Below are 11,389 nucleotides of genomic sequence, written 5' to 3'. Positions count from 1 at the left end.
TTACTGTATAGAAACAATTACTGTATAATATCAATGTAAAAATTTAAGAAAAGGCTTTTTTGATAAAAGAAGCAATCTATGATGGTTACAGGGTGAGGGAGCAGTTAGGGAAAGTGATTCATGGTCTAGAGGGTTAACATAGGTGACAGGGTAGGCAACATACAACAATTCACAATAAAACAGTTCTAAAAAACCCATCATTTTGTGGTAGTTTGTGTGATGGGAGAAAGCATGAGTTTGAGAGCTGGAAATCAGACCAGCTATATAATTTGAGAACTGTATAAATTGAATGATTCCCTAGATGTTGCAAATGGTTTACAATTGACTACTAAAGGTTGGTGGTTCAACCAGTAACTCCAGGAAGAAAAACATGGCAGGCAAGAAAACCCTATGGAAAAGTTCTATTTTGTAACTCATGGGTTCACCATGAGTCAGAAACAACTCAACAACAAAAGTTTATGGTTTTGCACAAAATATAAATATGAATGGCCTCGTGAAAACTTGTATAGAATTTCAAGACAACAACAGCAGAGCATCAACCCAAGTGCACAGATTGCATACCCAGGAATCCCACCCTGCCAGAGAGGAGTGGGTTCAAATCTCACCCATGCGACTCCAAATCTCCATGCCACTAGGCAAGTCACTGTCTCTCTCTGACTCACTCTTTTCATCTGTAAAAGAGATTAAAAATACTGCACCTCTCTTGAAAAACTAACAGTGAAACAAAAATTAGCTGACATATGGCTGGTGCACATTCCTCTTACTTCTTGGTCTATGTTGTGGGCTTTTTTTCCTCAATCAGTCTTTAAACTTCTATCCTCATCACTCAAAAATTTTTCAGAAGAAAGCACTTTATGAAATTGCCCCTGTCCATTTATGACCTATATAACAGCAATTTTATATAACTCAAGCAAATACAAATTAAACATAGCTTTGGACCCAGGCAACTGAGCTCTATCTCTTGCACCAGTATTTCAGGGGACAGTGTTTTAGGGACTCTTGGTGTACTTCCTTTCTCCCACAGACCTTTTTATATCCCAACCATACAGAATCCTTAGTGATGCGTATTATCAACTTCAGTCATAGAATAACTGTGATATAGTTGTATAATGCTTATATATAGTAGTTCTTAGCTTATATAATTACTACCAACAAAACTGCTTTGTAAAATCTTTCCACATTAAATTACATGATTACGTATTAGTAACTGAGGGGGAGCCTTTTTGATTTTTCTCCTTCTTTTCCTTTACCACTTCATTTCTCAGAAAAGTTGATGTTAGTGTTGTGTGTCATCAAATTGGTTCCAACTCATAATGATCCTGTATAGATTTTCCAAGGAGTGGCTGGTGGGTTTGAAGTGCCAACTTTTTAGTTAGTAGTCCAGTAAGCACTATAGCACCACACCAGGACTCCAAAAAAAGTTGATAAAGGTTCACGATTACTATTTACTATAATATTGTTGCTGAAACACCATAAATTTTGGCAACATCAGTGACTATAAAAACACCAGACACAATGAAAACAGCAGCATGCATTTCATTTGAAGCTTCATTGTAATTGGGTAATAACCACAACTCTGACGAGAGCACATTGTTGTTACTGGTAAGTGCTGCTGAGTTGGATTCAACTCATAGTGACCTTGTATGAAGTTTCTGAGGAATGACTGGTGGATTTGAATCACCTTGCGGTCAGCAGTCAAGTGCTTATCCTATAGCGCCACACCAGAACTCCATTTGGTTCATAAAAGTAAATCAGCAGAGAGTGTTAGTCTTGTAGGTATACTGATACATGTAAGCTAGGCTTACAAAAACTGTTTTTGCTATTACAGGGATATTTTTATGAAAAATAAATTTCTGCTGAAATACTACACAAAAATTTTATACACCTTTCGCATCACTTTCTCTGACAGTGTCACCCCTAACTCACACATTCCTCTAATGATATTATGTGCCCTCCACCCTTCACCAAGCAAGGAATTCCTGGCCCAAGTCCTATTCTGAACCACATACTTATACCTGGGACTCCAGTATTCCCTGCCCCTTTCACCCACAGACTGCTTCTAGGACCTTCAGGTTTCTGCTCAGGTGCCTCTTCCCTGCAACCACCTAGCAACTGTTGGGGCAGGAAGGCGGGGTGATTTTGACAGGCATGCACAATCTCCCCCCACAGAGACAACCTAGATCAGAAGAAGACCATGTCTGCTATTTGAGTTCTTGACCTTCTGCAAATGCAAGGCATGGCTTTCAAGCCCTACCTTTCCAGCTTTATGTGTAGCCATGCCTCTCTGCACCTTGCCCCAACTATTTGATTTCCCCAAATAGTCTGCGCTTTTCTCAGTTTCTCTCGTAAGTCACCCTTAGCAGTCTTCCCCATCATCCCAAACCTTATCCTCAGGGAGAGTTAGATACTGTTGCTTCTTTTCCCCAAGATCTCATAGCACCACAGTCTTGTTAATTGTTTTTACTCCTATTCTAGACTGTGAGGAGGCTTTTCCAGGGCAGAAAACATACATATCCCTGCTTATTCTCAGTCCCTAGCCCAGCACCTGGCACCCAGTGTTATTGTTGCTTTGTGCCATCGAGTCGGTTCCAACTTGTAGCAACCCTGTATAGGGTTTTCGAGGAGCAGCTAACCTTTTAGTAAGCAGTCCTGTGCTTATTCTACAGTGCCACACCAGAGTTCATAAATCTTTGAGTGCCATGTAGTCATTAGAATCCCTGTTTCCCCAGTGCCTAAATGAACTTGAGTAAATGACTGAACCTGTTTTCTTTTCCTTAAAATAGGAATGACTATTATACCTTCTCAAACAGACTTAAGTATTTTTTTTTAAAAAAAACAAGCCATCTGAAGTGTTTCAGCACAAAGATAAATAATAATGGACTCAATAAAGGGCAGCCATGGTTGAATTAGCTCCTATACTTTGATTCTTGGTAATCTGTAAGAGGAAATAAACAGTCCTCTCTGTGGTTTCTAGTTTGATCAGAAACATTCAATTTTAATACTGTAATTTTAATAGACGTGTGAAGAAATAGTTTTAAAAATTGACTGAAGTTAAATTATACTTGCTTGGAAATTATTTAAGTAAAAAGCAACAAGTAATATTTTTTAAAAATTTAAATAGTTATGTAACTTTGGGCACTCTTGGCACCAAATAAATGAGGAAAATCTTAAATTACAATCTATTTTGAGAGGGAGTCATAGTAATGTCTTTACATCAATAACTAAAAAGAGAGAAATAAGATAGTATAAAGTATACTCTTATAACTACCTCTTTTAGAACTTTACATAAATAAATATAAATACTTGTTTTTACAACTACATATTTAGTTATTCCTACAAAAATATTGTAAATATACATATATCAATCTAGGTTATTTTTCTAAAAGGAAAAAAAAAATTACTTGCAAAAAAAATTTAAAAAAACAGAAAGTATGAGTTGCCAGTTGGGTCATACCCAGCCTGCTATCACTTGTTACCCCCAATTATATAATAGTAAATGGAATTTCAGATATTTGCAGGATTGCTCATTTAAACCCTGCCTTTATTAAAAGAGAAAACTAGGAAAATGAAATGTGATCTAAGCTTGAAGGAAAAATTTAAATTGACTAATTTCATTTATTTGAATATTTATAGAGAATGACTTTTATAAAGTTCCAACCTGGAGAATAAAATAAAATAGATACTGCTCTACAGCAGCTGAAGCAAGCAATTGCTCAGCCAGTTGCAAAAGCAGACACATTTCAGGAAGGCACCCAGGTTATTATTACACCGTTAACTACTTCACTGGACAAGCTCACTGACAAGAGCCTACCCATCTTCAAAGGTTAATTGTGCTGTTGATTTGTTTCATCTCATTGTGCATTTAAGATTCACTTAAATCACAGAAGTCACTCATTTAAAATCTTAGACTAGCTGAAGATATTTGAGGCTGAGAATAAACAAACTATGGGGCCAGGAAGCTACTGACAGAAAATTTAAAAAGATTTCAAAGGCACAGAAGGACTCTCATAAATCTTGTGTATTCTAGGTGGTAGAACTGAACATTTGTGTTAATCTTAACAAAAGTAACAACAACAATCTCATAGTAAAGTCGCTTTTCTTTAAGTTTCTTTTGTGCTTCAAATTAGAATAAATGGAATATAATTTTTACTCTTGCTATAAGGCTAAGGCACAAATATTTGCATTCCAAATCAAAGGCTAGAGGAAGGAGAACTTCCTTATGGAAAGAGATGGCGAAGTTTAGCATTGAGTTCTCTCTCCTTGCTTAAAAGATCCAGGCTATGCTTTTTAAATGCTTCAGACTGCAGCCTGAGTTCATCATAAGCCTCCTGGATCCCATCCACCTTGCGTTGAAGCTCCCGGACTCTCAAGTTGCTGTCCACAGCCACTGCCTCTAGCTCAAACCGCTCTAAAGCATGCCTTCTGGCCATATCTGTTGTCTCCAGCTTCTCCTCAAGCTGGCGGATCTCAGCCTGTTTGTTCTGAAGTACCTTGCCCCTTTCCATGGATAGCTGCAGCAGCTCCTCTTTCTCACGGGTGACGAGCTGCAGCTTGGTCTGCAACTCTTGATTCAAGTGGCTATGTACTGCCTCAGCCTTTGCCATCTGTTCCACGGCCTGCTGGTGCTGCTGCTTGAGGCTGTGCAGCTGGCTGCGCAGTTGGTTTGTCTCCTTGGTGTGGACGCAGGCTTGCTGGCTCTGCAGCTCGAGCAGCTCCTTCTCTCGGGCCTGTGCCTGCCTGGCATCCTGAAGACAACTCTGTTTCAAGGTCTCCAGCTCCTTAGTGAGGATCTCGCTTTGGGTGGTGAGCTGCAATACTTTGGCCTCCTGGTCTTTTAAAGCTTGACTGAAGAGGTTGTCGTTTTCCAGTCTCAACTTCTCATTCTCCTCCCTCAACTTGACATTCTGCTGCTTATGTTCATTTTTGAAGCGGATCATCAACTCGTGGTTGGCTGCCAGAGTCATAAAGCGTTCCTCCAGCTTCCGGGCCTGCTCATCCTGGGCCTTCAGCTTCTCTGCTTCCTCCATCCGCTTCTCCTCCAGCTCTGTATTGAGTAACTCCAGGATCTGGCAGCGCTCCAAGGCCTCATCTGATCTCCTCTTCAGGATGCAGATGAGCTGGGACTGCTCTTCCAGACGGGAACGAAGCATTGCCTTCTCACTCTTCTCTTCCTCAGACAGTCCCCGAAGGTTTGACAAGGCTTCCTTCAGACCGTCCAGTTCCTTAAACTCCAACTCCTCATCCTGGTTTTGCAGTTTGTTCTCTTCCTTATCTAAGGGTTCTTCAGTGGACTGGAGAGGTGTGTCCATCTTGAGAACCTGCGCTTCCTGATGCACAGTCACTCTCATCCACTAGTCCACTAACGGCTGACCACACAGTGTTTCCCCCCTCAGGTTTCAAAAGCTGCAGGGAGTTGCTAGGGACTCCTGGCACTTGCCAGCAGTTGGTTTTTTTCCGGTAAGGAGCCTTGTGATTGGTGGGCAGGTCTTCAGAATGTTGTGAAGTAATAACAGGGAGACTTGGGTGAGCCCAGAGCTAATCTGGTCAGGCTGTGCTTGGCTTTCTAATCAATCACAGCTCTCAGTTCATAGCCGAATGTCTGGGCTATAATGTAGACAGAGGCTAACCCCACTCACATTTCTGGCCAGCTTCAAGGGAAGAAACTGGACTCTAGCTAATCTCTGGTAGTAACAAACAAATCAACCTGGTAGCGACATATTCTTCCTTTCTCTCCCTCTCTCTGTTGTCAAGTATAAATTACTGTTTGTGGAAACACAGTTGGCTCTTGAGAAATGTGTAATGAATGAATACAAAGTAGCCACGGTACACTGAAAGCCAGGACCCTAAATGGCTGTGAGTCTGCACCTATAGTGTTTCACACAGTTTAGTCAGAAATTCAATCTCACAGCTAGAGGTTTGACAAGTTATTAGGAGGGACATGCTCTCTCTGAAAGCTCTAAGGGAAGATTTCTTTCGCCTCTTCCTACTTCTGGTGGCTTGTGGGAATCCTTGGCATTCCTTGACTTGTAAATAGATGTATCACTCTAATCTGGCACACTCAATTTTGATATTGAAATATTAAAACAAATCAGTGAAACATTCTTGGTTTCCCCTAGTATGGTCCCCATCTGGTAATAAATAGTCTGTTAGATATTTGGCAATTCCTGCTGTTATCCATTAGTAAAATAAGGCTACACTATAAAGAGGTCGGTAGTGCTGTGGATAACGAGATGGGCTGTTAATTGGAAAGTCAGTAGTTCAAATCTACCAGTCACTCTATGGGAGAGATATGAGGCTTTCTGCTTCTGTAAAAATTTTGTCTCGGAAACCCTATGCAGGGTTGCTGTGAGTCGTAACCAGCTCCATGGCACACAACCACAACACCACCACAAAGAGGCTTAATGAACAATATTGATTCAAGATAGAACAGACTATTTTAAACTGGGGGAGAAATCAATAAATTACAAGGTAGTCTCAAAGAACATTAATAAACCTCATCAAAATAAAAAAAGAGAAACATGAAGATTTCGAAAACATTAAAACAACAACATATGAAGAAAATGATAAGAAAACCTACAAACAAAATGAACTCAGTAGAGAAAATTATGTGGAACAAAGAAATCAGCAACACCACACACACACACACACACACACACACACACACACACACAGAGTCCTGGTATGGCGCTGTGGATTAATGCTCTGGACTGCAAAATCGTTTGAACCACAAGGTCACTGGTTCAAGCTCACCATCTACTCCTTGGAAACCCTACACAAGGTCGTTATGAATAGGAACCGACTCAACAGTACTTAACAACAACAATACACACACAAAAAAATACACACAGCAAAATGATAAATCTGAGAAACATCATGACATGGGTGAGCCTAGAAGATATTATGCTGAAATTAGACGCAAAAGGACAAATACTGTATGAGACCATTATTATAGTCAAGAAAAGGTCTTCACGCTAAAAGAAACATTCTTTGATGGTTGCCTGAAGTGGGAGGGAAGGTGGTAAATTCACTGTCTAGAGGGTAGATATGTGTGCTGACTTGGGTGAAGGAGTAGGTAATATGTAATAAGAGAGGGGTTGGCAGAAGAATGATGAAGGTATGGAAAGACAGAGAAATAGCAAAAAACAATAGAGTTAAATATTGTTATATGCAATAATTGTTATATGCAATAATGGTGATCTCTGGGTAGACACATGGATAGACACGCAGGCTGAATGGGTGTGGGAAGGAGCATGGGAGTATATCCACAAATATATACAAGTCTGACAAAGAATATTTGTACATGGATATGTGTACCTTTACTGCAAACATATCCACAAATGTGGTAAGCAAAGGCAAAGTTATGAATACTTCTTAGATAGTAGCAGACTCCTTGAGGGAATGGCTTGCTGCCTCTGGAGGCTCAGGACTATAATCTTGGGGGATAACATGGCCAACTGGCATTATATAATACACAAAGGCAATGTTCTACATCCTATTTTGGCCAATAATGACTGGGATCTTAAAAGCACATGAGTGGCCATCTAAGTTGCAACTATTGGTCTCTCCCTGTCTGGAAAAAAGAAGAGTGATAAAAACAGAAGATGCTTGGAAACAATTAATCTCATGGCCTAATGAACCATGTGAATATCAGTCTCCATGACCCTGAGACCAGAAGAATGAGATGGTACCTGGCTACACTACAAACTGCTCTAAGAAAGATCATATTAAAGCTTCTAGATAAAGTGGGAGAAAATATGGAACAAAACTGAAAATCATAGAAAAGGACCACTTTTCTGGTCATATAGAGACTGGTGGAACCCTGAGACTATGACCCTTGGTCATTCTTCAGGCCTGAACAGAATTCACTCTCATGGGTCAATTTTGACCCAAGCAATAGCTATAATGGGGTGGGGGCAACAACACTAGGAAGGCATGCTCACCATGGAGTAGTCAATAATTCAAGATCCAAAGGGCAGCACTTCCCTAAGGACAAAGTTCAGAAAGGTTGGGAAGGAGGGTGGAATGAAAACAAGAATCCCAGGGAGGAAGTGCATAAATGACATAACATTAAGGGGATTGCAATCACTGAAATGACACCAGGTGTATAGTGTGTTGAATGTAGAACTTATGACCTGCTCTACAAACCTACATTCAATTTACAATAAAAATCTCTAGATGAATACTAGGAAAAAAAAAAAATGTTAGCATCAAATCTCTGGGCCAAGGAGAACTTTCTTAGCTTAAAATTATGTATGAGATCAGAAAGGAAAAACTTGAATCAATTTGACGTCAGAGAAGTCTAAAGTTATGTATAATTTAAAAACATACATGACTTCTAAGTATCTCCCCTCTGTGGGCCTACCTGGCATTTTACTTCTTAGCTAAACTCAACTATTGAAATTTCTCCAACTCACCAGCCCTCTGACACTCTCTGTGAATGTTCCCATCACCTGAAATGCCTTTTCCCAGTGTGTCCCTTGTTAACAATTTGCTAATCTTTTAATACTCAGGTAAGACTCACCTCCTCTGTAAAGCCTTTTATTATTCTGGTGTGGTGCTGTAGGATAAGCACTGGACCTATGAGGTCGGTTTGAACTGGCAAGGTCAGAGGTTCAACTGCTAAACCACTGAGAATCACGGCCCAGCCAAGTTGACACATGACTGAAACCATTACAGTCAGCGCTACTCTCATCTCCCACTTCGGCATTCATTACTGCCAGGCAGATGTCATTAATGTGCAAGATAGTCCAATTTTATTTTTTTATTGTTATTGTAAATGCAGAATGTGTAATACATGATAGTCAGTAAGTGAGGAGCATTGTTGCTGTTGTTAAGTGCTGTTGAGTAGGTGTAGTCGAATGAGTGAATAAGCCTGACAGGGAATGGGGACAGAAGAAAGGATGAGAGAGCAATCCCAGAGCCAAATGGGAATGAGCGCACAGAAGAAGGATGATCAGGAGGCTTTTTACTTGGATGGTGAGTACAGATGTCAGGGATGGGCAAAAAAATCCAAGCATCCTGGTAAACATAGCTGAGACAAAGGGTACTGAGTCTCTGTGGAAGAAGTTGGTCATGGCTAACCATCGTCATGCTTTTGATGGACGCCTAGGTCATGTGAGCAAGCCATGCTTGGAGATCTCTCAAGATCTCACCACCTATTCAGAAGCTGAAGAAGTTATGATGGATGGGATGTGTATGTTTCTCTGGAAGAATCAGTAGTGGCTCTTAAAAATATTTCATTATTCAAATAATGGAGTTTTGAATTTTTTTCATTTGACGTAAGTGGAACAGCTGCCCAGCTCTTGATTTCTCCAATGTTCATGTCTAAAAAATGTCCAGTTCTTCTGATGATAGACCACCTCTTCCTGGCCACAGAAATGGGAACATATTCCAGATTGGTGGTGGTGGTGGTGATGTGTAGTGGAGTCGGTTCTGACTCATAGTGACCCTGTACTGTACTGAGGCTGTAAAGCTTTACGGGAGCAGAAAGTCTCATCTTTCTCTCGCGGAACAGCTGGTAGTTTCGAACCACTGACTGTGAGATTAGCAGCCCAATTCGTAACCACTACGCTACCAGAGCTCCTTATAATCCAGAATGGGTCACTCAAAAGATCTTACCCCATCTACTCCAGGCCACAGTGGATGGCACAAGGAGTGATATGACCAAAGCCTGCCATTTTCCTCATGAATTTGTCAAGCTGAATGTATGAAAGAAGAATGCTTTAGTTGAGAGGTTATAATGCTAGAGATGCCTATGGTGTTATTTTCTACTCCATGAGGAAGATGAGAAACTTAATGAATGAGACAGCATCTGAGTTCCTGGCTCCAACCTGAGTCCCCAAAGTAATCTAGGTTCCTGCAGTACTTATTCAATTCTGTGATAGGCCAGTATATTCCCAATAAAACCCCTTTTGGTGTATTTCTAGTTGGGTGCTGTGACAGTTAAGGTTTTGCATCAACTTGACTGGGTTTGGCCGTTGAGATGTAGCTGTCCCCTATAATATGATTTGATGTGATAAACCAGTAAGAGGATTAAGGGTGGGATATACCCTTAATCCCTCCACCATCCTGATCCAATTTATGAGAGATTTCCAAGGGTGTGGCACTTAAAACCTTTTCTCTTACAAGAGATTAAAGGAGAGAAACTTGAGCAGAGAAGGGAGCCACTACCACCAGGATAGAAGAACCAGGAGTAGAGTGTATCCTTTGGACCTGGAACCCCTGTACTGTAAAGCTCCTACATCCAAGGGAAGATTGATGCCAAGATGTATGGCAATCTCCAAGGAATACTGGGGCTACAGATGCTGAAAGGAGCCAAAGACCTTTCGCCAGTGCCTTCCCAAAATCCAGCACTCTGAACTTGGACTTGTAGTTTCCTGAATTGTGAGACTCTAAGTTTCTGGTTGTTAAAGCTATCCACTTGTGGTATTTCTACTATAGCAGCATCAGGTAACTAAAATAGAAATCTACCATTAGTGACTGAAAGAGTGTCCTAACACATGCAGTTCACGGATATGCCTCCACTTCAAGAAAATATGCCTTTAAGTTTTAGCAGGGCCTTTGCCTAAAAGTCCCACTGGCTCAAAACCTATCAATCTAAGTTCACTAGCGAATTCAGGATGTCTACATTTTCTAATGTGTGGAGGTCACATCAAGCCTTCCTTCTGTAGCTGGATTAGATTAAATTTACAATTTGAATTTTATTTTTCAGCAAAAAATGCGACAAAAAATGGACTTTCTGAAGAAGCTTGCTTTACAAAGAATTAGAGTACTTGGGAAGAACTCTGGACAACTTTTCTTAGCACTGTAGATGCAGTGGGGTGGCTCTAGTGTCTACTGTTTTGAAGGGAGGGATCTGGGGGTAGAAGGAGACAGGCAACCTTGACCCTATGTTAAAGATACCACACCAATCTGAATGTTTCAGAATTGACAAGACACTGTGAGGTGGTTGAGTAGATAAAAGACAGAACCGCTGAGAAAGTAGCTCGTACTGCTGTTACCTGACACAAGCTGGGGTTGGGTTCATGTTTCTCCTACAGTGCTCCAGCATGACCTTGGAGATGGGCCTCCACTCAGTTGATCTTGTCCTTTCCTGAGGTCAAAGCAGAAAATGGAAACAGACACAGACTAAACGCTTTAGAAACCAGGGTAAGGGTTGTTCTTGATTCATGCCTGATACTACCAAGTGGGTATGGGACTCTAGCATCTGAGGGGAGAAGGTAATGTTTTCCATGGCATTTATTAGATGTTTCTTGTAAGATCCATGCTCCCTCCCCCCACTAGCCAGGTTCTCCTTAACCTACATTAAATCAGTGCTTATTTGAATAAATGCAAACTAGTTAGGACCTAAGGGGAATGAAGTTTTACAGAATCAAATAGCCTCAAAAAT

At 40.7% G+C, this 11,389-nt stretch overlaps 1 protein-coding gene across 1 annotated transcript; it reads right to left on the bottom strand.

Annotated features, from left to right (window-relative positions):
- Positions 1-4,217: 4,217 nt before the first annotated feature.
- On the bottom strand, positions 4,218-5,348 carry CCDC89 (coiled-coil domain containing 89). The gene has a single exon (XM_006864970.1). The coding sequence runs from the start codon at positions 5,346-5,348 to the stop codon at positions 4,218-4,220; it is 1,131 nt and encodes a 376-aa protein (XP_006865032.1).
- Positions 5,349-11,389: the final 6,041 nt, after the last annotated feature.

The sequence above is a fragment of the Chrysochloris asiatica genome, unplaced genomic scaffold (assembly GCF_000296735.1).
Source record: "Chrysochloris asiatica unplaced genomic scaffold, ChrAsi1.0 scaffold00074, whole genome shotgun sequence".
NCBI classification, from domain to species: Eukaryota; Metazoa; Chordata; class Mammalia; order Afrosoricida; family Chrysochloridae; genus Chrysochloris; species Chrysochloris asiatica.
The sequence above is the reverse complement of the archived record's forward strand: the minus strand, read 5'-3'. Positions and strand labels throughout refer to the sequence as shown.